This window comes from Podarcis filfolensis (assembly GCF_964270895.1).
Source record: "Podarcis filfolensis genome assembly, chromosome: 12".
Classification (NCBI taxonomy): domain Eukaryota; kingdom Metazoa; phylum Chordata; class Lepidosauria; order Squamata; family Lacertidae; genus Podarcis; species Podarcis filfolensis.
Window position 1 is genome coordinate 14,939,359 of NC_139614.1, and position 27,941 is coordinate 14,967,299.

Below are 27,941 nucleotides of genomic sequence, written 5' to 3' on the forward strand. Positions count from 1 at the left end.
ATGATTGCTGCTTCTTTTGTGAGATTTTGGCTGACCTTAATAAAGGCATGCTGTACTTTGGATTTTGTGCTTCCCCTTCAATCGACCTAAGGCAGCTACCTATTATTTTGTGCGTTAGTTGTGCAACTTTTAGAATTATAGAATTGTGGAGTCGGAAGGGTCCCCAAGGGTCATCTAGACCAACCCCCAGCAATGCAGGAATCCTGCTCACAGCTGTCCCTCAGTGGGCTCGAACCACCAACCTTTTGGTTAACAGCCAGATGCACTGTGCCACCTGTGGGCAATCCGAACTATGTCTATCTGGACGTTAAGTCCTATTGAATTCAATGGGGTTTACTCCAGAGTTAGAGGCATAAGGACTGCAGCCTAATTTAGGAAATCCACGAGAAAGAAACGAGTCCTTTCCAACCTTCTGTCCTCCTCCTGTCTTGTTAAAGTGTAGCAGAATACAGCAATGAAAGAAAAAAGTATTTGTAACATAGGAGTATTTAGCTGGGCAAATAAATGCCTACAGGAAGAAACACAACACAAAGCATAGATTATTAGGTTTTACTGAAAAAACAATAACAACAACAATAATAATGAGTGGAGCTTGGAGAAATCATTCAATGTTACTTCCATTTCAAAACCAACAGAAACAAAACAAATATTCATTTCATTAAACAGAGTTAATAGCTTTTAAAGCGATTCAACAGTACATGTAATTTGCTACATTCGGTTTACATAGCCCTTTATGTACTACACAAAACATAAATGGACATACACATTGTATGTTAAAAAAATAATAAAGGCAAGTCCATTATTAAGCTAGATAATTAAAAATTAAAAATAAATGTCATAATTCCCCATAAGACCCAATAGGGTTTATGCCATCAAGGGGAGTGTGTGCTTTCTGCCCAATATAGCCCACCAACAGCTGTATCAGCCATTCTTTCAAACATGCTCTCCTGAGATTCTAAACAAATCTCACAGTACCACATTAAATTCGAGCCACTCAAGTCCTGACCATCTTTCCTAGTCAACAGAATAGTGGAATCAAGAAAATGAAGGCAAAATGCAGCCCATAAAATTAGCAGCTGCACACTCGTGGTGTAGAGAGTTAGCATAACATGTTTACAGAATCATTTTGTTTTGTTTTTAATTGCTATAGCAAAGGCTGTTTCACATGTGCTTTTATTACATGTGAGGGGGGGAAGGTATGCAGTTCATTTACGTGACTATGGGGAAGGGGCTATAGCTCAGCAGTAGAGAATTTTGTTTGCTTGCAGAAGGTCAGAGGTTCAAAGGGTAGGGCTGGGAAAGACTCCCCCTTACCAGAAATCCTGGACAGCACCTGCCAGTTAGTTGACCCACAGGTCAATCATGGCTCACCATGATTGAAGGAAGGAGAGATAAAGGTCTAGCCCACTGAGCAATAAAAGTTCCCTACCCCTGGTGTAGGCAATTCTGATCTAGATGGATCCAGTGGTGTAGCATGGGTTGCCGGTATTTAGGGCCGCGTGGCAGGGCTGGGTGGGAGGGAAATGGACGGAGTATGCATGTGCATTCAATTGCCTAACGGCATCTGTGTCACCCAGGAGATTGCAGCCGCGGAGATAAGAAAAGAAGGGTTGTTCCATTGTCTGGAGAGGTCACTTCCTGGTTCACACGGAGAGGAGAAGCCGTTTTCAATGCAGCCCAGTAATGGAAGTGCACAGCTGTATTGAGGCAGCACCGGGTGTTGAAATTTTGCGCCCCTAACAATTTTGCGCCCCTGTGGCCTCCCCCCCACACTACGCCACTGGATGGATCAATGGTCTAACACAGTGTAAAGAAGGTCCCTATGTAGCAAATACATGCAAATGCAATTAGCACATACAAACAACAACATGCTCTGCATTTTCCGTTTCTATTCTTTTCCCCGCATGGCGGGAGGGGCATGTGAAAGTATCTCCATTCTCAGGCTTTAAGCACTATCTCAGCTGTGTAAATAAATGTACGTGAGGCATTCATTCCCAGGCATCCATTTCGTCATAAAACATATAACCTCAAAAGACTGCACAATAAAACTGCACTTCCACAGTCTTTAAAGCAGGGCTATTCTGGGTCTTCTGAATCATATAGGAGTTGAACTTCCAACAAGAAAGACCTTAATAACCATACCCAATCCCTTTGAGGGCTAGGAGGGTATGTAAAAAGGTAAAGGGACCCCTGACCATTAGGTCCAGTCATGACCAACTCTGGGGTTGCGGCGCTCATCTCGCTTTATTGGCCGAGGGAGCTGGAGTATAGCTTCCGGGTCATGTGGCCAGCATGACTAAGCCGCTTCTGGCAAACCAGAGCAGCGCACGGAAATGCCATTTACCTTCCCGCCAGAGTGGTACCTATTTATCTACTTGCACTTTGACATGCTTTCGAACTGCTAGGTTGGCAGGAGCAGGGACCGAGCAACAGGAGCTCACCCCGTCGCGGGGATTCGAACCGCCGACCTTCTGATCAGCAAGTCCTAGGCTCTGTGGTTTAACCCACAGCGCCACTCGCGTCCCTCTAGGAGGGTATGTAAAGGTAGCTAAAAAGCCAGTGTGCTGGAGTGGTAAGAGCATTCTGGTCTACAATTGGGAAGACCCAAGTTCAAATCCTACCATGAAGTTTCACTGGGTGACCTTAGGCGAACCGCATCTCAGCCTAACCTACTTCACAGGGTTGTTAGTTAAACTTGAGGACCACACACACCACTTTCAATCCCTTTTAGGAAAAGTGGGATATAAATGTATAACATGATTATGAAAGTTCCATAATCAGCACAGGATTGTCTTCTAGTACCTGACATACTTGCATTCATCTTCAGGTTATGAAATCATATTAATACATCTGACAACATTTGCCCCCAGTTTTTGGTATCTTTTCTTCCAACATAACAAGGGAATTGAGGGATATGTTAGATTCTTCAACAGCTCTAAATCAAGATAAAGTAATTATTTCAGTCTTTAAGACCACAGTCCTATACATGCTTCGGAGGAGACATATATAGGATTGCACTTTAATACCTTTAAGATGCCAGGGAGGTCAAGGCAGTTTAGAAGAAGAAGAACACTCAGAAACATTTCTCATTTTAAGTCAGTGGGTTAAAAGATTTCAACAGCTGGGCAGAGAAGTCATAACAGGCACTGAAATAAACCACAGTCATAACTGAACACAGTTCGCTTATTATACAATCATGTGCCAATGGGAATTGCCATCACATTCCTCGGTGTGTGGTATTCTGAGCAACTCCTGGTATATTACCTACACCAGGGATGGGGAGCCTGCGGGCCTCCAGATGTTGTGGACTACAACTCCCATCATCCCTTACCATCAGCCATGCTGGCTGGGGCTGATGGGAAATGGAGTCCAACAACATCTGGAGGGCCACAAGTTATCCACCTCGGACCTACATTAAGCACAACATACTGAGTGCTGGAAAGCAGGGCCTGTGTATCACAACCACACAAGTTGCTGTCAGATAACAGTATAACAGCACTAAGTTCCCTGTGTATGAATCTTTCTGTGGGGTACAGAGGAATTTGCTATTTCTAATGTAACTTGAGGAGTGGACAAACAACAAAACCGCAAGAGGCTTTTCCTCTCCACGTACTGGCCATTTCCAACACATCAAAGCATGCCAGCAGATCAGTAGCAAGATTGCATCTGAGTATCTGTTGCGAATTCCTTTGAATAGCTTTCCAAGCCAAGTGGCAATGAATTTGCAATTTCCCTCATACATGCACTGGATCAGAGAATTCTCTCTCTCTCTCACACACACACACATCTCTCTCTCTCTCACACACACACCTGTTTGCCTGAATCCAGCCGGCATAAGGGCAGTTTTGCATTCGCATGTTCCAAAACCACAGTTTCGTTTTGGTAATAAACGTGGGATGATGCTAAGCACCAAAGCCATATCTATAAAGCCCCTTGCTTGGTACACAGGCCCTGTCTACGTTACTTCCCCTTTTTAAAAGATGAAAGATATCGCAACTATTTAAACACATTTGATTCCCACCCCCCTCAATTTCTTAAAATCTCTTTTAAAATGTAAGTAAGTTAAAAGGTCAAAGTGCTCCTCCCTCGCCTAATAAATACTATCAAATTGATTATCATCAAAACATTTGTTAAAGAAAATAAACATTCTCAAGAAAAGGCATGTAACCCTGATTAAAAGCTGGGCGTACATTACAGAAGCTAATTTTTTATATATATAGCAAAGAGCCTCAATGCAGAATGCATTTCAGGCCATCTGCGATGCCCATTAAAAAGAAAAAGGATCTGTACCTGTCTCTCCCCCCCCACCCAACAATAATTACTGGAGTGCTCCAGATGGGTCCCTTTAGAAAAAGAAAGCATCAGAATGAAGGCTACAAAAACATCAAGCATTTTCCATACTGCTAAGACACATACATGGATACTTAGAGGAGTGTGAAAGCCCTGCTTGGCGTTATTCTGAAATCTACCCAAAATGTTAGCCAGTAAAAAAAAGACTGCTGACATTCTAGGCGATGCACTATTACATCAAACTGAAAATTACCTACAAATTGACATTCATTTTGCCATGATTGCTTAACGGAGTTAACGCTTTGCAAAACTTCACGATACCCATTTGAACCCACGTATTACTATGAAAAGGCAGGAATTGCGACAATGGCAAGGCATGCGTTATATATGCTCGGGGTGACTCTGAAGACAGGAAATCATATCCTGGACGGGTTTCCCTTCGTAGCAGATTTGGTAGACAGCAGCAAATAGTGGAAACCTAAAAAACAGACACGAGAGGAAGGCAAACGTTTTACTAGATGGAGAGGAGAAAAGCTAAGAATGCTGAGCATTCAGGATGCATTGATGGCAGAACAAAATTTGATACACAAATCTATATCTATCATCTATCTATCATCTATCTATCATCTATCTATCTATCTATCTATCTATATCTATCTATCTATATCTATCTATCTATCTATCTATCTATCTATCTATCTATCTATCTATCTATCATCTATCTATCTATCTATCATCTATCATCTATCTATCTCTATCTCTATCTAGGGAAGAGGTTTGTTGCTGAAACAGAGCTTGAGGAATGTATACAAATTAATGCAAGAGTTCTTTATGGGACATTTTAGACAACTGTCCATCTAAACAAAAATTTCATCTCCCAAGAAAAGTCAGTTGTAGATGCTGGGGTCGCCAACTCAGGGCTGGACTTTCTTCCCCCACCCCCCCTATTTTCTAACCCTTCTAGAAAGTTAGGAAGCAAAATATGCATGTATCCTAAGCGATTTCTGTGAAATGAGCCAGCCTGGCTGCTTCCACCGGTCAGTGTTTTCAGACAACAAGTGAAGTCAGAGCTGTGATTGGTGAGTGAGTTCTCTGGACATCAGGCCATAGGAATCTCCAGGATCCTGAAGAGCTGCTATTGTCCCATCCCCTTTAGCACACTTCTTTTCTCTGTAGTTTGCCCTTTCCCCTAGCAAGCAGGGGGTGCATCTTTCCCGTGGTGGGTTTGTCTGAGATCAGGTAGATCCCTATAAGTTATTTTGTGCAAATGCTATGACACAATAAGCATGGGTGGATGTTAAATAATCACTCCTCCTCCTTTCAAAGGCAAGTGTGAAATCTTTGCAATGAGGCTTAGGTAAAGGTAAAGGGACCCCTGACCATTAGGTCCAGTCGTGACCGACTCTGGGGTTGCGGAGCTCATCTCGCTTTATTGGCCGAGGGAGCAGGCATTTGTCCACAGACAGCTTCCGGGTCATGGGGCCAGCATGACTAAGCTGCTTCTGGCGAACCAGAGCAGCACACGGAAACACCGTTTACCTTCCCGCCGGAGCGGTACCTATTTATCTACTTGCACTTCATGCTTTCGAACTGCTAGGTTGGCAGGAGCAGGGACCGAGCAACGGGAGCTCACCCTGTCGCAGGGATTCGAACCGCTGACCTTCTGATCGGCAAGTCCTAGGCTCTGTGGTTTAACCCACAGCGCCACCCGTGTCCCGCAATGAGGCTTAGGCTGCTACTAAGAACGCGCCCATCTGTTTGCTGCCATTCCTGGGAACCGGGTAAAATTTTCGTTTGTGGCAATAAAAATGCTGCCTTGGACTCAGTAGGCAAGGTAAGCATACCGTGTTGCTGTTACTAACACCAGACAGGGCTGGATCTAACACAAATCCTTCTGCAAACTGACGTAGTCCTTCCATTTGAGGAAGGAACTTCAGTTTGGCAGAGGCTTTTGTAAACAGATCTGAGAAGTCAATCTTCCTCAATTCCACCTTATACCTGTAGCCACCTCTAACATCGTCCCTCAACACTCCAGAGCAGATTTTCAGATGCAGGGGGTACTGCCTAAAAGACCGCATTTTTCACTCTATAAGACGCACCAGACCACAAGACGCACCTAGTTTTTGGAGGAGGAAAACAAGAAAAAAAATATTCTGAATCTCAGAAGCCAGAACAGCAAGAGGGATGGCTGCGCAGTGAAAGCAGCTATCCCTCTTGCTGTTCTGGCTTCTGGGATAGCTGCACACCCTGCATTCGCTCCATAAGACGCACACACATTTCCCCTTACTTTTTAGGAGGGAAAAAGTGAGTCTTATAGAGAGAAAAATACGGTAGTCTCCCCACCTTCTCTTCACGGTAGCCAAATGTGCCCTGTTCCACAAGCAGAATTCTGCTCATGGATCTCCTTGTTCCTTCTAGGAACAAAACATATCTTGTTTTTTAGGTTTAAGCCCCCAAAACGGACTTTGGACATGTCTGACGCATATCTCTTCCTTGCCTCCCGCAGGGTGTTAAAAGGTGGGAGCAGATAAAACAAGAATACTGATAACTGAGTTGGCATAAGTGGGAGGGCCAAACATTTTTCAACTCTTTTTTTGGGAGGGGGCAAAAAACAAGAGCGGAAAACCAAATTCAGTGGGAGCTTCCAAGTTCCTCCAATAAGCTACTATGCGCATCTTATTCTTTGGTAAAACTACAACAGCAACCTGTAATATAGAAAAGCTGACAACCCAAGAGAATTGCTTTTAAAGCTGATGGATAGAAGCGGCACTCCTAAAAGGAACTGCCAATCAAAAGCAGCAATTATTTGGGAGACCAGATTGAAGAAAAAGAACAATGAAAAACTGGGGGAACCACTCGATTTCTAAGGTCTTTTGGTAAAAGTCCCTTGGAATTTCTCATGATTATTCAGAAGACTATTCCATCATTGGGAGCAGCCATCTATTAAATACACAATACTTGAATACAATAAAACCAGTGCTCATGTTTTCCACCGAGACAGACATGAAGAGACAACTTATATTTTAACTTTACCTTTGCCATGAATCTTTCGTCAATACATTAATGTCAGTGAGTTCTGTAGAAATGCTTCTTTTATTTGCATATAAACCAGGCATAGGCAAACTCGGCCCTCCAGATGTTTTGGGACTACAACTCCCATCATCCCTGACCACTGGTCCTGTTAGCTAGGGATGATGGGAGTTGTAGTCCCAAAACATCTGGAGGGCCGAGTTTGCCTATGCCTGATGTAAACAATGAATATAATTTAGTGAGAGGCACCACGAGGTAGCTGTTCGTTTATAATAGGGATGGTTAACCTTTTTTCATTTTCTTTTTCTCGAGGGCCGCATTCATGCTCAGCCAACTATCTGAGGGCCACATGCTAGCTGTTGATGTGCTCACCCACACTTTCAGACACAGACATGGCACACACATAAGCCCCCAGCGGATCCATGAAGACTACCCACAAGACGCACCTAGTTTTTGGAGGAGGAAAACAAGAAAAAAAATATTCTGAATCTCAGAAGCCAGAACAGCAAGAGGGATTGCTGCGCAGTGAAAGCAGCAATCCCTCTTGCTGTTCTGGCTTCTGGGATAGCTGCACAGCCTGCATTTGCTCCATAAGACGACCACACATTTTCCCTTACTTTTTAGGAGGGAAAAAGTGAGTCTTACAGAGCAAAAAATACGGTATTTTCCCCCACCCTGCTCATCAAATGTTCAAGTCCATGCCAAACTGCATCTCTATCAGGGTACTGGGGTATAATTTGCTCTGGAGATTATGTTAAAGAATAATTTGGGGCCAGGGGGAAAACAACCAAAAATAAAGTTACCAGAAGCTAGTGCCAGCATATTTGAGAAAGAAAACATTTTAAAACATGGTTTAAACACGATCTCACTTACTTCTCCACTAATCCTTTCTGTTGAAGAATGCGATACACCTCTGCGGATGTCTGCGGCCCTTGAAGCTTTTGTCCATTCAACATCTCTTGCTCCAATTCTTCAATAGACTGAACAATTTTTAAAATAAAAAGGTGTATCTTTTAATGATTCATAAGATGTAGAAAAGCGATATCTTTTTTTTTTGTCGGGGGGGGGGGGCAGTGTACCACCTTGGTTACCCCAGATTTACCAGGCTAACCCACAAAACACAGAAATTGCCTTATTAGATCACACCACTTTTTCTTCAACTATGGATGGTGGCTGCTGTAATTCAGAAACATCTGGAGGGCTGGATGTTCCCCATTCCTGATTTAAAGGGAAAATTTAACAACTCTTTGGACCAAGAGGAGAACCTGTGGAGACTGAACCTAAACAGAACAGTCCATGCCCCAAATCAGAAGAGTAGAGATGTGCTCCAAATCCAAAGCCCTATCTATTGCAACAACCCACAGGATACAGAATCATAGAACTGTAGAGTTGGGACTCTCAGGATCATTTAGTCCAGTGATGGCCAAATTTGGCCCTCCAGCTGTTTTGCGACTACAACTCCCATCATCCCTAGCTAACAGGACCAGTGGTCAGGGATGATAGGAATTGTAGTCCCAAAACAGCTGGAGAGCCAAATTTGGCCATCACTGATCTAGTCCAACCCCCTACAATGCAGGAATATGCAGCTATCCCAGGCTTCCTCAACCTCGGCCCTCCAGATGTTTTTGGCCTACAACTCCCATGATCCCTAGCTAGCAGGACCAGTGGTCAGGGATGATGGGAATAGTAGTCTCAAAACATCTGGAGGACCGAGGTTAAGGAAGCCTGAGCTATCCCATCCGGGGATCGAACCTGCAACCTTGACGTTATCGGCACCCCAATCTAACCCAGTGTTTCCCAACCTTGGGTCTCCAGCTGTTTTTTGGACTACAACTCCCATCATCCCTAGCTAGTAAGACCCAGTGGTCAGGGATGATGGGAACTGTAGTCTCAAAACAACCGGAGACCCAAGTTTGGGAAACTCTGATCTAACCAATTGAGCTATCTAAGCTGTAGAGTACAGTGCTAGATTTACTGAAGGGAGGGGAGAGGGAATCGTAGAGGACACCTTCGGAAAATTCCCATGCCTCAAACCCTGACTCCGTCCCCCCACCCCAATTTTAAATAAATAACAGTGGCCCTCCTGTTCCCTTCTAAAACCAATTATCTAAGGAGCCCATAATGGAGTCAGGTCCGATTTGATACATCCTGCAATGGAACACTACTTAAGAGAATGCTGTGGTTGTCATTATCGTCATCCCAAGACCCCAGCAAATCACCATGAGACCCGTGTTGTACTTTCCCCACATGGCAGACAATTATTTTACTCTGTGTGTCCACCTGTCACAAGATCGTTCCAAACAATGGAAGAGATTCAAGAGTCAGTCACAGGAAAGCAAGTGAGAAGAAGAGCGAGTCCCAGGGACCATACCTTTCCTGTTTTAACAAATGCTTCGGCCACTCTCCGATTGCGGCCCCCGTAGCACGTGGTGATCAGGTCTGCCACGCCACAGCTCTCCAGGAAGGTGGCAGTGGACACCTGACCCTTGCAGAAGAACTTCGCGAAGGCAATCATTTCCATCAGCCCAAGCCTAATGACAGCTGCTTTGGTGTTATCGCCACAGCGGAGGCCATCGCAGAAGCCAGCTCCCACAGCCACAATGTTCTAATGAAGGAGAAGATAAAAAAGGAGGGGAAAACAACTGTTTGAGAAATAGACTCTGAAGCGGCAAGGAAGGCGGAAGGGCTCTTGCTTCATGACAGAGCTCACTGGGTGACCTCACCCTAATCTACCTCACAGGGTTGTTGTGAGTTGATGTGCCTGGGGGAACCATGTGTGCCATCCTAAGCTCCAAGAAAGCAGTAGGAAAGTTTTAAAGCAATTTTAAATGCAAAAAAAGATGTGCAATTCTTATTGATCCCTACGACTCCTACTCTTAAGCCAAGCAAAACACTGACTTGTCCAAGATAACTCAATGACTTCGAAGTTCTGGACCAGGAAAATAAATCCTCATGCTAGAAATGCTATGTACCGTACTTTTCGCTCTATAAGACGCACCAAACTACAAGATGCACCTAGTTTTTGGAGGAGGAAAACAAGAAAAAAAATATTCTGAATCTCAGAAGCCAGAACAGCAAGAGGGATCACTGTGCAGTGAAAACAGCAATCCCTCTTGCTGTCCTGGCTTCTGGGCTAGCTGCGCAGCCTGCATAAGACACAAACACATTTCCCCTTACTTTTTAGGAGGGAAAAAGTGAGTCTGATAGAGCAAAAAATATGGTAAATGATCAGGCACATCACCAAAATGATGTAGCGTGCTTAAAATCCCCACCCTGGCTCCAGGATACAGAGCCTACAAAGCTTCCTCTTTGAGACAGATTGCTCTGTAATGTTCCATCCCCATTTGGTAGCAGCTTACAGCATTTCACTGCACCACTTAGATCAACTTGTTATCGTTGTAGGATCATAGAGTTGGAAGTGACCATGAGGGTCATCTAGTCCAACCCCCTGCAATGCAAGAATCTGTTCCCCAGTGTCAGGGGACTGCCATCGGAACAGGGAAGGGAAGCAGAGGGGCAGCTGGGTTACAGGGAACCTCCAAAAATCTTGCGAAGCATTTCCTCTTCCTGTGGTGAGGAAAGCCACACCTCCAGTGGGGAAGAGAGGAAAGGACCAGAGGATGCTTCTGGGAGCCTCAGCACCGCTCCTGGCCAAGCCGGCCAGGAGGGAAGCACGCTCCTTCCATTGCCCACCCTGCGCAGAGGTGTAAAACACAAAGAAGGAAGGAAAAGGCTGGGGGTGACGAAGCTATTATGTTGGGGGAGGGCCCGGAAACGACCGCTCCCGGATTCTGCTAGCGATTGAGGCAGACATGAACTTGTGGTTCTGCACTGTAAATAGTTATGCACCAAAATAAAACCTGTAAAAGACAGGTCGGAGTCCCGACTGGTTACTCACGAGCAACCACCATTGCCATCTGACACCTAGCATGGGAATCGTATCCACAACCCAGAGACTGAGAGTCTCATGCTCTACCGAATGAACTATCCCAGCAGACACTGAGATGACAGCTATGCATGCAAAAAGGTTCAATCTGATCTCTCCAGTTCAATCAAGTATCTTTGCCTGAGGTCTTGGCATTCTGCTGCAAGACCAATGGTCCGATTCTTCACAAAGCAGCATCATATGCTCATGATGTAAATACCGTGGAGATATCTATAGCTGTCCGAGACCGGCTTTCCCGTTCAGACTGCCCATAGCTCAGGGAGACAGGCAGTGGATCACAAGGTTGAGCTCAGATTCAATGAACCGCAGAGAACTTTGCCAGAAATGAAATAAATTCAGAATAGATGGCCAACGTGCGCCTTGGCAAGCTTAGCAGTGAGCCGGTGTGAATAATGGATTGTCACTTGCATTCCCTCATTTCTAGGGCATGGAACAGCCAGAAACAAAGCTCTTCAACAGCAGAGGAAGCGCAGACATATATTTACAGTGCTGTACATCACATAATTGCTGCTGTTACCCAATTACCCTAAAAGAATCTGGCAGCATTTCGTGTTAGTATAGAACAGCCGCAAATCTGCAAACTCAAAAGGGAGCCTACACACAGTAGGAATGAATGAGTGAGAGAATAGCCTGGAGAGGGAGGTACAACTGGTGAGTTTGACCTTAAAGAAAGCACTTTCCATCTCTCTGGAATAAAATTTTGCTTATATGAAAAGATTCAGTACCATCGCTCCCCCTGATGACCAACTTGCAGGTGTTCAGGAGGCTGAATAGCACTAGAGAATTTGTGTGTGATCCAGCACAGCTACATCTCTTCCAGAACTAGCTCTCAGCAGCACCAGGATAGCCTTGGGCCACAAGAGAATGAGCAAAGTGTTGCGTCAAGGAGTTAACTGGAAATTGATGCTGCAGGCAATGAAGAAGAGTGAAGCTCCTGCTGGAAGGATTGAAAGGAGTGGTGGAACTGGGATTGTGCATCCTAATTGTCTCTCTCCAGCAGGTATTTTTTTGGCAGTAAAGGGGAACTTTACTGAAAAAAAGCAGAGACATCACCTTGCCAACAAAGGTCCGTATAGTTAAAGCTATGGTTTTCCCAGTAGTGATGTATGGAAGTGAGAGCTGGAGCATAAAGAAGGCTGATCGCCGAAGAATTGATGCTTTTGAATTATGGTGCTGGAGGACACTCTTGAGAGTCCCGTGGACTGCAAGAAGAACAAACCGATCCATTCTTAAGGAAATCAGCCCTGAGTGCTCACTGGAAGGACAGATCCTGAAGCTGAGGCTCCAATACTTTGGCCACCTCATGAGAAGAGAAGACTCCCTGGAAAAGACCCTGATGTTGGGAAAGATGGAGGGCACAAGGAGAAGGGGATGACAGAGGACGAGATGGTTGAACAGTGTTCTTGAAGCTACCGGCATGAGTTTGACCAAACTGTGGGAGGCAGTGGAAGACAGAAGTGCCTGGCGTGCTCTGGTCCATGGGGTCATGAAGAATCGGACACGACTAAATGATTAAACAACAACAACAACAAAAGGGGAACTGGGACACAAAGACACCAATTCTTCTCTGTATATCCTTTCAGCAGGACCAAGCCCTTTCCCACGACAGGTGGAAATGTCCCAAGGGTCTCCTGTACTGCGGCCCCTTGCATTGGCTGAGGCCAAATAATCCTATTGGCTGCAAAGGAGAGGTGACCCCCTATCACTGCCAAAGAGAGTGTGCAGAGAGGGGGCAACAGGAACTCACTGTGAAGGAATGAAAGAATAAAGTTTACTTGGACCTTCACCCTCCTTCTCTCCCTCTTATCGACCTGCCGTTCCTTATTTGCTTTCGCATATTGTAGAAGGAAGGGTTTCAAATCACTGAAAGAGCTACATTAGCTCCCAATACATTTCCGAGCACAATTCAAAGTGTTGGTGCTGAACTTTAAAGCCCTAAACGGCCTCGGCCCAGTATACCTGAAGGAGCGTCTCCACCCCCATCATTCAGCCCAGACACTGAGGTCCAGCTCTGAGGGCCTTCTGGTGGTGCGAGAAGTGAGGTTGCAGGGAACCAGGCAGAGGGCCTTCATGGTGGTGGTGCCCACCCTGTGGAACGCCCTCCCATCAGATATCAAGGAAATAAACAACTATTTGACCTTTAGAAGACATTTGAAGGCAGCCCTGTTTAGGGAAGTTTTTAATGTTTGACATTTTATTGTGTTTTTAATATTCTATTGGGAGCCGCCCAGAGTGGCTGGGGAGGCCTGGCCAGATGGATGGGGTATAAGTAATTAATAAACAACAACAACAACCCCACTTGGGGCCAAGTACACAAAGAAGCCTCTATCGCACACAGATGTTCAGATCTTACCATGAAAGTTTTAAATCTATCTCTAGTGGATTCCAGCATCTGAAGTGCGGCACTTCTCCACTCTCTTAAAAAGAAGGGAAATGGATTGCTTTCAAAAGTACTCATGCATGCTTTTCACCAGATTGGTCCCTAGCAATGAAAATGGCCAGTGCACAAAACAGGCAGGAAGCTCTTGTCGCCGGGCACTCGTTTCTAGTGCCTTGTCTCTATAGCACCAGTGTGAATGATAACAATCTAACACATCTGGTATTTTTTGAAATGGGGGAAATCTATTTGCAGAGCCTTTTAGCTGCATCTGTATCTCCACCAGCTTGTTGCCAGACATGATAACAATACATCCAATGAAAATGGATATGCAGCAGATGTTCTTTCATCATCTTCCAGCTGCAATCATTATAGGCACTGCATTTAGATGTGCTTTTAAGCAATGTCGTGAGCTAAAAATTATCATGATTGGTACATGAATCCCACCTGCAGAACTTTTTTTTTTTTTGGCCCTTGATTCAGTCCTCAGGCAGCTATCCTTAGGGAAACCTTCCCTGTTTTTAGAAAAAGAAGGTAAAGGTAAAGGGACCCCTGACCATTTGGTCTAGTCGTGACCGACTCTGGGGTTGCGGTGCTCATCTCGCTTTATTGGCCGAGGGAGCCGGTGTACAGCTTCCGGGTCATGTGGCCAGCAGGACTAAGCCGCTTCTGGCGAACCAGAGCAGCACACGGAAACGCCGTTTACCTTCCCGCCAGAGCGGTACCTATTTATTTACTTGCACTTTGACGTGCTTTCGAACTGCTAGGTTGGCAGGAGCAGGGACCGAGCAGCGGGAGCTCACCCCGTCATGGGGATTCGAACCGCCAACCTTCTGATCGGCAAGTCCTAGGCTCTGTGGTTTAACCCACAGTGCCACCCGCGTCCCTATTGAAAAAGAAGAGCCAATTAAAAAGGGTGGGGCGCCGCATCCCACAAAACAGATATACGAGTGCAAGGAGTTTTGGCTCTGCGATATAACTTCCCCTCCCTCTCCTATCCTAATGCACCCAACTAAATTTGTTCTGTACTTTCCCCCAACCCAATGGAACAAATTTGGGGAGAACGCTGAGGTATATTCAGGGAGAAGAAGGTCTGTTGCACAAGCTGAAATTCTTCTGCTACTGGATCTATTTAGTCAGATTTATTTAGTCCGGCAACAACCAATGGGGCAACACTGGTGGTACTCATTTGATACTTAAGGACTTTGGAGTATTGCCCCATGCCTATTTCTCTGGTGCTCATCTTTTGAAATCCAGCCTGGAGATAAGAGAGCCAAATGCAAACGAAAAACGTAACATCTTCACATATTAGGAAGTGACCCTACCACCAAACCCTTTTACAAAGAAATAAAGTCTATGTTTGGGTCACTGTCCCAAGCTTGGCTAGATTCTTCTGCTTTGGCACAAAGGAGACAGTTCTTGGGACTACAACTCCCATAATCCCTGTCCACTGGCCCTGCTGGCTGGAGTTGATGTGAGTTGGAGTCCAACAATTTTGGGAAGGCCACAGGCTTCCCCATCCCTACCCTTGTGGTTGGTTTGGGGGTTCTTGTTGCATAGGAAGAACGGAAGATCTTGAGTATGGCATCACAGTACTTCCCCTCGGACACAAAATATGAGGAAGCCATCTGAGAGAAGGCAAGTTGAGTGGAGTTTTGTCATCACCCTCTAGCCAAACTCTAGCATCAAGAGGAAGCAAGCATAAGGTGTTGGCCTAGTACCCAACTTCCCATAGCTCTCTGCTCTCTAGTTTTAGGATTGTAGTTTTTTTAGCTTTTAATGTCATCCCTGCCCAAAAACAAATATTACCTTAAGAGCACCGCAAAGCTCAACAGTATCGGCATCGTCCACCACAGTTATTCGGAAGTTCGGAGTCTGGAGAAGTTCTTTGAAGAGGAAGCCATTCTCCAAAATTTTGCAGCCTGTTATTTAGGGGTGTCGAGGTGAAGGGCAGAAGGAGAACGGTCAGCTTTATTTTAGCTAGCATGCTGGCTTTTAGAAACAAGACAGAACTGTTCAAAACAAGGTACTAGGCAACTCTTCATGTATACTTTTATATCATTTAAAGCCCTTGATCAGGCATATACTGTATCGCCCCAAATATAAGACACATTTCCCCCCCAAATTCCGACCATAAAAAGTTGAAGCGCAGCTTAAATTCGCGACCTTACAAAAATTACCTTTTACGATATCGCTGCTGAAACAGACATACGGTAAAACGGAACAAAAAAAAATGTTTTATTGCCGATTTGCAAGCTTGAGACTGTTCATTTGCCATTTACGGGTGTGAGTGCCTGCCTGCGGAATTGTAGCAATTGAATAGCGATTTGCGATTTTAGCGACTGTGCGGTAACTTTTGCTGGCTTGCAAGATCAAAGGCTTAAATTGGCTCGGAGTTACAATTCTACCAACCGCAGCGATTTTCAGCCTGTAACCCAATTTTAAGAGAGCCGGTTATATTCGGGTATTGTCTCCCCCCGCCTTGAATTTTAAAGGTGCGTCTTATTTGCAGGTGCATCTTATATTTCGGCCAATACAGTACTTCTTTCTCATCTTTCCTCTGTAGAATCCAAAGTGGGCTTACAACCCTACGAGGGATGACAGGCCTAGAGACAGTGACCTGGGCTCAAGGCCCATCCAGTACACCTCATGACTTGAACCCAAGTCTTCTCAACATGGTCTGTCCCCTATCCAAGAGCCAGGTGCAGTATCAAAAACGCTCAGCTGCAAAGCCTTCCCTGCACATATGGGCTCTTAAAGTGAGAGGACCTGGATCATACGGGATGCTGAAAACAAGCCTGATGGAGAAATCCATGGGCCACAAGATGCCTACAGTAATCTAGTAGGGCTTTATATAATGTGGCCCACTCCTGCTCTATTTTAATAAAATTCCAGGTACGATCACAAAGGTATTAATGAAGCCTGACTGTGTTTTTCAGTAGACTGTGTCTTCCATCCAAAATGCTATCTTATATACATAAAGGTAAAGGGACCCTTGACCATTAGGTCCAGTCATGACTGACTCTGGGGTTGCGGCACTCATCTCGCTTTATTGGCCGAGGGAGCCGGCATACATGTGGCCGGCATGACTAAGCCGCTTCTGGTGAACCAGAGCAGCACACGGAAATGCCATTTACCTTCCCGCCGGAGCGGTACCTATTTATCTACTTGCACTTTGACATGCTTTCGAACTGGTAGGTTGGCAGGAGCAGGGACCGAGCAACGGGAGCTCACCCCGTCGCATGGATTCGAACTGCCAACCTTCTGATCGGCAAGTCCTAGGCTCTGGTTTAACCCACAGTGCCACCCGCGTCCCATCTTATATACATAGGTCCCTCATAAAAACATTTTTTAAAAACTCAACCAGGAATATATAAATATAGATTACAAGCACGCCCCTTCTTCAAGCATGTCATTCACCCCTGCGCAAGACGTCACTGTAATTCCCTGGATCTCTACCATTCCTAAGGGTAATCTACAGAGGAATCAAATTCTACCATTTGCGTCTTGGATGAAGGATGGGATAAAAAAAGGTCATAAATAAAATCTAAAGTCCTTAGAGGATTGGTACCAGATGACAACAGGGAGAAGACCCTCTATAAAGCATCCTAAAAAAATTACCTATTGTGGTTTCACAGAACTTCTCTGCTGCTACTTCATTGGCAATATTTGCTCCCATCAGCACACTGATGTCTATTCCCATTTTCTCTCGGATGATGTCAGATATGAGTTTGAGACCCTCTGGACCTTCGTCTATTCCCTGCAGTAAACATTAAAAGGTAACCACTATAGTCAGTTATCAACATCAGACAGAAGACTGATAATTATCCTCACTAGTGGGTGAAATTCTGCCTATATGCTAACTGGGTGGAATCTACACACATATTAAAAAACACTGTGAAAATGCTTGGTTTTAAAACAGTTTGAAAAATACACTGAATTTTTGCATAGCTCACTTTCACCAGTGTCACATTTGCATATTGCACTTTAAAAGGTAAAAGTAAGGGACCCCTGACACTTAAGTCCAGTCGCAGACAACTCTGGGGTTGTGGCGCTCATCTCGCTTTACTGGCCGAGGGAGCCGGCGTTTGTCCGCAGACAGTTTTTCCAGGTCATGTGGCCAACATGACTAAGCCGCTTCTGGCGCAACGGAACACTGAAACCAGAGCAGCGCACGGAAACACTGTTTACCTTCCCGCCGGAGCGGTACCTATTTATCTACTTGCACTTTTTTGGCGTGCTTTCGAACTGCTAGGTTGGCAGGAGCTGGGACAGAGCAACGGGACCTCACCCCGTTGCAGGGATTCGAACCGCCGACCTTCTGATCGGCAAGTCCAAGAGGCTCAGTGGTTTAGCACCCATAGTGCACTTTACAACACATTTAAAATATTTCATTTTAACGTGTAGCTGAGTCCATAGATTAGGCCGAATCTGTAGAATTGCAATGACCATTTAAAAGCTGTGGGTTTTTTGTTGTGTTTTTTTAAATAAATAATCAGAATTCATAAACTGCTTTGAAGAGAAGACCCAAGTGATGTGCAGAAATGAAAAACACAACACAAATCAAGGAGCAGTGTTAAAACATAAAAATCAACAATGAACAAATTCAGAAATAAAATAGGAATAATCTGAGAACGTTCGGGGGAAAAGAAATGTTTCCACCAACATCAAAAACAGAACAATGTAGGACTTGCTTCATGTCTAATGGAAGAAAATTCAAGAGGGAGGGTGCCACAGCGCTACAATGATGAGCTCCAGTCACAGCATGTTTGCCACAGGGGTGTGTGGCTTTATGCCAAAGCATCAATGACTCACCATGTTACCACCTTTACATAATTGCATGATGCACAGCGCCTTTCAGAACTCAAAGCTACTGATCCAAATGAGCTGGATCTATATTGCCGTAAGTCTAGGGATTATACATCTCTTTGGCGCTTCAGAATTGTTTTTGTTCAACAGCCCGTTGAACAATTCCAAAGGACTCATTGACACCAAAGTAAGGCTTGTATCTGTATCTGTTGTACCTTAATGAGAGTTATACCGACAGCTTTCTTGGCTACGCGCCCCGTGATCTCATCGCAAATTTTATGAATGAACTGGTGGGGAATGACAAAAACCAGCAAGTCTGCGTCTTGCACGGCATCCTTCAGATTTGGGACAGCAACCTATGGAAATTTATTCAAGGGAGGAAGAAAGGGAGAGATGAGAAAGAGAGAAGAAAGAAGACATCTCTCTCAATGCGCCGATTTTATTTTGTTTGTAGAAATGCTTTTTTTATTATTATAATGGACATAAAATTTAAAGATTTTAAACTAGCACAGATTAAAACTAAGCACAGATTGGTTCTACTATTCCAAAAGCGACTCTTTTGTTGGCTGGCTTCGACCATTGGCAAATGCATCAGCTGGAATTGCAGAAAACTTATTTGCACAGCAAATATTTTATACTGCCAAGAAGCTAATACCTTGCAGTGCTATCTAGTATACTGGTCTTCGTGTTGCTTGTATTGTTCGTTGTAAGAAGCTAATACCTGGCAAGCCAACTGATAATAACAGCAAATTTCAAGTATAAAGGCACAAGCAAATTTGGAACTCATTCCCACCCAATGTAAACTAGCAAAGTATTATTAATATTATTAATTCAATTTGTAATTTTTTTTGCCAAATAATATGTATTAGTTTTCTAAATTTTAAACAAACCAATGGCAAATTACATCAAATTTCCATACTGCCCTTCATCCAAAGATCACAGGGCAGTTTACAATATAAAAACACAAAAATAACGTTTTTGATTGCTTCTAAAGTTGGAAACAGAATTAAATAAGATACCATTTACATCGGATTTGGGGAAATCTAATACTTATTGCAGATAGTAAAAGGTTACTATTCTCTGTGGGTTGGAATCAGAGGTTTGTGAGCAGAATTGCACTCACAGAATGGAAACAAATCCTGTCCTCTCCTCCCCTAGTTAGCCCCCTCATGCTTCTATAAAAATCAACTTCAGGTTGTTGGTGCAACTTCCAGAAAAATAACTTGTTTTGCGACGCAGCACAGCAGAGAAACAATCTCCTCTCAGTGCTGTGAATGGAAGGCCTGCCAGACCCAGGCCCCTTCCACAAATGGCAGATCTCCTTCTGTTCACGGGGAGGGCACACTGGGTTCCAATTTTTGCAAATGACTGACAGCTATTATTTTGGAATTTAACAAAACGTAAATGTGAATAAGAGCTTTTGTTCTTTTACTTTAAGCCTATTATTTTTACTCTGCGCCGTTCCTCTCCTCACACAAAAACCAGGTTCTGAAGAAGTTTGTTAGTTGGGCCCAAAGTCACATCTGCAATTGAAGCTCTCTTATTTCACTTCAACAGGCATAGCTTCCCCCAAAGAATCCTGGGAACTGTAGTTTGCTAAGGGTGCTGCGATTTGTTAGGAGACCCCTTATTCCCCTCACAGAACTACAATTCCCAGAGTGGTTGAGCAGTCAATCCCTCTTCCCAGAGAACTCTGGGAAATGCAGCAGTGTGAGGGGAAAAGTAAAACTTTTAAAACAATACTTTAGAATAGTAAAATGCTTAAAATAAACAGAGATAACTAATATATATGTCTTACCACATTGTCTGGAAGCTTGTGTCCAGGGAGATATTTTACATTCTCGTGATCATTATTTATGATATCGGTTAATTTCCGTCCATCAATGTTTTCCTCAAAAACCCACATTTTCACTGTAGAAGCGAACTTTTGCAGTGTTTTTACATTGTTGCCTATTATTTTAGCCACAGCAGAACCCCTGTAATAAATAGAGAAAAGATAACACCTTATTAAATATGCCACATTAAGACAGAGGGCTTGCCGATCAGAATGTTGGTGGTTTGAATCCCCGTGATGGAGTGAGCTCCCGTTGCTCAGTCCCAGCTTCTGCCAACCTAGCAGTTCGAAAGCACGCCAGTGCAAGTAGATAAATAGGTACCGCTCTGGCGGGAAAGCAAACGGCGTTTCCATGCGCTCTGGTTTCCGTCATGGTGTCCTGTTGTGCCAGAAGCGGTTTAGTCCTGCTGGCCATATGACCTAGAAAGCTGTCTGTGGACAAACGTTGGCTCCCTCGGCCTGAAAGTGAGATGAGCACCACAACCCCATAGTCACCTTTGCCTGGACTTAACCGTCCAGGGGTCCTTTACCTTTTACCAAACTATAATCCCTATAGCCCCAGCAAGAATGGTACCAGAACTGAGTTCTGGCTACGGAAAAAAGCCCTGCTTTTACCGGTACTTCTATTCCCCCTCATTTCACTTCAGTGAGAGCTGAAAAGCAACTTGTGCGAGGGATAACATTTAACTGGCCCCCGAACCACCCCTGAAACGAGCCGCCTGCTTGGCGAGTCCCCATGCGCTGCGCTAAACCGGTGCAGCACAGCGCAGGGACTCGCTTCTGCGGAGCCAGAAATTGCATCTGCGCAGACGCCAAAAATCGTGGGCGCACGCACTCCCACGCGATCCAGCCCGAGGTAAACCTTCTTGACCCCTGGTTAGTGTATGCAAAACTCTGTGCCTACAGCAGCCCAATTACACAGGCAAATTGCACAGGAAGGCATTTTGCACTAAGCACTAGTTTGGCACCTTAAGTGAGGAGGTTAAACTTCTTCAACTGATAAGCAAGGTAATTTGAGAAGCATAAAACTCTGCCCCACTGCAGCATTTAAAATTATGCCCTTTGAACAATGACAAGTGCCTCAAAGTCACGGACACTCATGCCTGAAGCTTTGTATCATAAGGCAGAGCAGTTTTATGTTCTCAACTTGCCTCCAGTCATTCTGTACTAGTCACATGTCTTTTGTATGTCAAGGACAATAAGGACTGGTATTTAAACTGCATGTGCTTTCTTTGACGCAAGGCCCCACTGAGCCACGAGGCAACAGATAAATTTTAAAAAAATGCATCTGTTAAGAGACTTCTTCTGTCTTACGTGTGCAACCCTCTCTTTCACACACAACTCTCTTTCATGACTTCTGCCTAGGAAGTGTCACATGGGCTGGAATAAATTTAGAAATAGAAGAGGTCCGATATAATGAAGGCTTTTATAGATCGCTAAAACAACACACTGAGGATACAGCTCCTTTTTCTTCTTCTTCTTCTTAGTATCAGCTGCCTTAAAAAAGGGGGGGAACCCCTGTGGAAACAGATGAAACGCTAACATTTTATACTGAGCTAAATGCAAGACTAGGGACGTGGGTGGCGCTGTGGGTAAAACCTCAGTGCCTAGGACTTGCCAATCGAAAGGTCGGCGGTTCGAATCCCCGCAGCGGGGTGCGCTCCCGTTGTTCGGTCCCAGCGCCTGCCAACCTAGTAGTTCAAAAGCACCCCCGGGTGCAAGTAGATAAATAGGGACCGCTTACTGGCGGGAAGGTAAACGGCGTTTCCATGTGCTGCGCTGGCTCGCCAGATGCAGCTTTGTCATGCTGGCCACGTGACCCGGAAGTGTCTCCGGACAGCGCTGGCCCCCGGCCTCTTAAGTGAGATGGGCACACAACCCTAGAGTCAGACACAACTGGCCCGTACGGGCAGGGGTACCTTTACCTTTTTAAATGCAAGACTATCAAAGCCACTGGATTTTAATTTGAAAACTATGCGCTCTCTTGGGTGTGGTAGGTAGCTGACAAAATCCATTGCTAGGGAAGCAATCAATGAATCAATTCTTTCTTATCAGGAGATATTTTTCCAGTGTTTTGCAGTGATCATAGTCCAGGCATCCCCAACTGTCGGCCCTCCAGATGTTTTGGACTACAGTTCCCATCATCCCTGACCACTGGTCCTGTTAGCTAGGGATCATGGGAGTTGTAGTCCAAAACATCTGGAGGGCTGCAGGTTGGGGATGCCTGTCATAGACTTGCAAACTACCACTAGGTTCAAATCACTCAGTCATGAAGCTCACTTAGTGACTCTGGACGAACCACTGACCATGTTGGCATGTCATGCTAAGCCAAACAATGACTAAGCTTGAATGCACTGTGTAAAACAATTATCGAAACAGCTATTAATATTCGTAGCTTAATATATTTAAATTAAACAGAATGATGCAAGGCAAGGCAAATACCAGCAGTTCCTAAAATTAGGGTTATGTGCATGTACTTGTCAAACCCTTAACTGGAAGAACTAATGTTCAGGGTGTGCTGAGAGAGCTTCCAAGCCCCCCCCCCCCCACCAAATGGTTGATCTCTTTGGAAATACATTAACCTGTTACATGCCAAGGATCTGCATTTGTAACCACCTTGGGTTTTTTTTGTATTTCCACAATTGGGAACCTCTTTTTGCTTGTCTGTCCCAACGTGTATTTGCTCTCCCTCAGATATTTTGCACATTTAAGATTGAAACAAATGATTAAACAGGGCTTAAGACCTCAGTCTCACTCAAAAATACACTTTCCCTCTTCAGATTCCTTGGGGACATCCAACTGAGGTGCAACTTAAAATATTGCATCGTTCACTGTGAACAGGAGTTTGCCCTCATAAAAGCTATATGATAAATTTTGTTCCAATGGGCCAATATATGAAAATAGGTCAACATTGCTAAGCTTTGACCAATACGCTACCTGTAAAAAATGGAATAACGTATTCACGTAGAGCCTTTACAACAAAGGAAACAAAACAAACAGATAAGGCACCCATGTTAAAAAGCAGTCGTGTTACTGAATATATTTACAGTGGTACCGCCGGTGCCCTTCCACCATTCGGCTTCCATTCATAAACCGAGGTAAAGTTCTCAAACCGGAACACTACTTCCGGTTTTGTGGAGTTCGTAAACCGAATAGTTCGTAAACAGGGCTGTTCGTAAACCAAGGTACCACTGTATTGCAGTATCACAATGGCAATGGATGAAAGCAAGTAACCAGTATAGGAACACAAAACTGCAAAATAGCGGACCACCTTCTCCCATTTCCTCATTCCCAGTCCTGAAGTGTGTGTGCTGTGTAATTTTGCAACTCTCTGTAAAATGCTTCTGACAGCTCCTACAAGTGACCACGAAATAAAGTTTTGTCTCTGCAAGTTTGAAATGGGGCTCATGTAAAACTTTCCCTTCAGGAAACAAAGTCAGCACTAATCTGCTGCCAACATTGAGCAATTTGAACAGGCTCTGTCAGCTGACATTGCAGAAGATATCTCAGTGGGTGCAAGACAAAAAGCAGGTTAAAAATATCCCACTATTCTTCCTGGACATAAACACCCCTCCCCCCCTTTTTAAATAAAGTACAGTGGTACCTCAGGAAGACACGTTTCAGAAATGTCACAAGCCATGGCTGTCCATATATTACCAGAAGTGAGAAATGCAATGAAACCAAAGGCAGATAACTCTTGCCAACATGACCAGTGGAACCAATGATGAGAATGTTCTTAATGGGATTGTGTTGCATTTTGTGTTTTCTTGATTTCTGTAAGCTACCTAGAGCACTCAGTTTATGGGCAGTCTAGAAATATAATTCCTCCTCCTCTAGGGCTGGGCGATAGATATATGAGTATATAATCCAAATCAGTTTTAAGTCCATATTGTGATATCGGTTTCATAATTTTTGACCTGGCAATATATCACGAATCATGATGTGTGTGTATGTGTTATGCAAAAATCACGATGCAGGAAAAACCGTGAAGCCAACCAACGCCTCTACATAGCTCCATCTTTTCTTCAGACATTGTGATATATCACCAGCTAAACATTGCGACATGTTGATATATCACAATGTTGAAAACCAGATACCGCCCAGCTCTATCCTCCTCTGTAAACAGACCAAAACATTATCTAGGCTCCTTGAAGAGCAATCTGAACTGCTTCCCTCCCCACAAAAAGCTGCTCCATTCGAAGGGATAAAACTGCTATCCCAGTAATATCTCTGTTGGATTTGAACTTGTTTTCATATATGTAATTTTTCTAGGTTTTATTGTATTGTAGAATTGCTTTGAGGTGCTTCACAGGAAGCAATCTGCAAATATCAATTATACATAAAGCCATACACTAAGCTTAATAACAATAATAATCATAATAATATTTGTACCCCACCCACATGGCATAAAGGGACCCCTGACCATTAGGTCCAGTCATGACCGACTCTGGGGTTGCGGTGCTCATCTCGCTTTATTGGCCAAGGGAAGCCGGCATACAGCTTCAGGGTCATGTGGCCAGCAGGACTAAGCCGCTTCTGGCAAACCAGAGCAGCGCACGGAAACGCCGTTTACCTTCCTGCCGGAGTGGTACCTATTTATCTACTTGCACTTTGACATGCTTTCAAACTGCTAGGTTGGCAGGAGCTGGGACCGAGCAACAGGAGCTCACCCCGACGCAGGGATTTGAACCACCGACCTCCTGATCGGCAAGCCCTAGGCTCTGTGGTTTAACCCACAGTGCCACCCCTGTCCCTACCTACCTGGGATACAAAAGCGTTAAAATCAAAAGTCAGCTAATGGAAAGGTGAAATGCCTGTATAAGCGCAGCAGGCATTTAAAAGCTGACACAGGAGGTGCCTGCGGAATTTCTACTGGCAGATGACACTAAAGGCTTGGCTACTTGTTGCAGTCAGCTGCAGGAGCCTCACCCTCACCAATGACGCACCTGCGGATGAATGCCCAGAGGGCAAACTTCAGCTGAATGCGCAGAGGGTGGGGCTGGATAGCATGTTCCCCTTCTCCTTCCACTTGTTCAGACAACAGGGAGAACAGGGCTAGGTCTCCCAGTCCTGAGTACAGACTCCATGCATGTGTAAGTAAATTGAGCATTTATCCATGTGCAGTCTCAACTTTGTCTGTTCTGCAGAGGTTGGGGGGGAAATGGGACCAGCTGGTGTGATTCTCTCCCTCCGTGTATATTCCGTGAAAGGATGAAGACAAAGGTGAGCAAAGGGTAATACTACAGGTAATACTTTCCAGAGCAAAAGGTATTCTTCTTAATGCAGCATGGAAAGTGGAAATATCTATATGCAACAGGCATCGTGCAAAAGGAATGACAGCCACTGTGGTTCAACGGTTGACTAGAACCCAGGAGGACCAGGTTCAATTTTAGCCACATTCAGGCGGCAGACAAGAGGAACTTAGGACAAAGTTTGTTACTGACGGGGGAAATAAGTAGCATTCTGAAACAGACACTTCTGGTTTGTAAGTGGAGTATTTAAGGCATTGTGGGACACAGGAAGCAGGAACATGGTCATCTCACGGAAAGTGAAGCATAATGGGCCTGTTTCCATCTCACTAGTTATCTAGCACACATTCATCTGATAGCTTCAAGCACAACTGCTGGAAGGACTAGATACTGTCATGCAAAAGGAGCCATTGTGGTGCAATGGTTAGCATACTGGACCAGAACCCAGGAGAACGAGGTTCAAATCCCATCTCCAACATGAAGTTCACTGGGTGGTCTTGGGTCAGTGACTATTTTTCAGCAGAAGAGGACTGCTGTGTGGATAAAATGGAGGGAGAGAACAGAACCACTCACTTCACCCTTGGAGGAAGAATAAAATATGCATGTAAAGCATACGTAACAAGTGAGTCCTGCAAAAATATATATGTTACGTATGTGTAGCTGGATAGCTCAGTCAGTAGAGCATGCGACTCTTAATCTTGAGGTCATGGGTTCACATAGCTGTCAACGTTTTGGGTGGCGCTGTGGGTTAAACCACTGAGCCTAGGACTTGCTGATCAGAAGGTTGGCGGTTCGAATCCCTGCGACCGGGTGAGCTCCCGTTGCTCAGTCCCTGCTCCTGCCAACCTAGCAGTTCGAAAGCATGTCGAAGTGCAAGTAGATAAATAGGTACTGCTCCGGCGGGAAGGTAAACGGCGTTTCCGTGCGCTGCTCTGGTTCGCCAGAAGCGGCTTAGTCATGCTGGTCACATGACCCGGAAGCTGTACGCTGGCTCCCTCGGCCAATAAAGCGAGATGAGCGCCGCAACCCCAGAGTCGGTCACGACTAGACCTAATAGTCAGGGGTCCCTTTTACCTATGGGTTCAAGACCCATGTTGGTTCCCTAAACAGTCAGCATTCTGCAACCACTTAGCATGCTTAGACTTCATCTTCATCAAGCTGTTTTGAGTTACCTTCCCCGGCTCACAACCCCATTCATTTGTACTTCCACAAACCTTGGAGAGCTATTTCTCTCTTGCGCATGGACTCTTTAATCTTAGGGTCGTTGGTCTGAGCTCCACGTTGGGCAAAGGATTCCTGCATTGCATGCGGTTGGGCTGGGTGACCCTCAGTGTCCCTTCCAACTCTACAATTCTATTATTCTACGGATGGCACCCTTTTGGCGTTGCACAGACCCGAGTTCTCGCTGAGTGCATGGGAGTTTTGTGGGCTGTTCTCTGGTGGCGTGCGCCCTGCCCACCTGCCTTGAGAAAACCCTCCCAAACTAGAGAACCGTCATCGGTGCCTTTAGAATAACGCCATCATTCTTCCACTATCCTAAGCCAGGGCGAGGACAAGAAAGAGGGGGGAAATTAGCGGGTGATCAGGCCCAGCCCTCGAGGTATTAAAACGAAACGCAAACCTGACGCACGTGCGATTAACTATTCAGAAGAAGAAAAAATAGTTGCCATTCAGAAAAAAAGGAGATTTGCAAAAGGGTGATCAGGGGTGTCGCCTATTCCCGCCCAACAAGGAAGTAGAACAAGGATGACGGCCCATGACAGCTGCATATATTATTTTGCAGGGAATTCTTTGTTAGGAAAAACAGAACAGAATCCAGGGGGGTGGGAGACGCCTGATTCTCCACCCCTGCCTGCGCCCCTATAACCCGCGCATCCTAAGCAACAAGGGCTGAGGACCAGGAAGCGCAGGTTCCTCTCGGTGCCCCGGTGGCCTCTGGGCGGATCGCGCCCCCCAGCTGCGCTCACCAGTTTCCTGAGCCCACGATGCTGACTTTCAAGGGCGACGCTGTAGCCATGGGGGCGGCGGCAGCGGCAAGGGAAGCAGCGCGAAGGGAACGGCGCCTGGAGACCCTCCAATGGCCGCGGCCAGCAGTCCTCCGCCGCCCATGCAGAATCGGCGCAGGAGACGATCCCGCCCCCCCAGCAAGAGCCAGGGACCTCCTCCTTCACCCGGAGCTTGCTGGGAATTATAGTCCTCTTCCGACTGACTAGGCTAGACACGTGCCGCCGGGTATTGCTTTTATTTCATTTTTAAAAATCTCGCTGAGGATGCAGCGCCGTTGCACCGGATTTGCTTTGCGCGGCTCATTCTTTGCAAGCCCAAGGAGTTTAGGCAAGCGTTTTGCAGTTACCTGGGAAGGAGTCCCGTTGAACTCGATGGGGTTTACTTCTGAGTAGGCACGGT

At 45.2% G+C, this 27,941-nt stretch overlaps 1 protein-coding gene and 1 long non-coding RNA gene across 3 annotated transcripts in view; both read right to left on the reverse strand.

Moving 5' to 3' along the window:
- Positions 1-27,941, reverse strand: part of LOC310745667 — a 90,287-nt gene that overhangs the window by 3,845 nt on the left and 58,501 nt on the right. The window lies entirely within an intron of this gene.
- Positions 536-27,700, reverse strand: GPD1L (glycerol-3-phosphate dehydrogenase 1 like). Of its 2 annotated transcripts, none has more exons than XM_083578212.1 (9): positions 27,503-27,700; positions 20,251-20,428; positions 18,668-18,808; positions 17,265-17,403; positions 15,453-15,565; positions 9,692-9,925; positions 8,194-8,300; positions 3,027-4,768; positions 536-2,980 (listed from the first exon to the last, which is right to left on the reverse strand). In XM_083578212.1, the coding sequence occupies exons 1-8, from the start codon at positions 27,550-27,552 to the stop codon at positions 4,672-4,674; spliced, it is 1,059 nt and encodes a 352-aa protein (XP_083434338.1). In that variant the 5' UTR covers positions 27,553-27,700; the 3' UTR covers positions 536-2,980; positions 3,027-4,671. The 2 variants fall into 2 exon arrangements, with proteins under 2 accessions (XP_083434338.1, XP_083434339.1); XM_083578213.1 differs by having other exon boundaries at positions 536-2,989.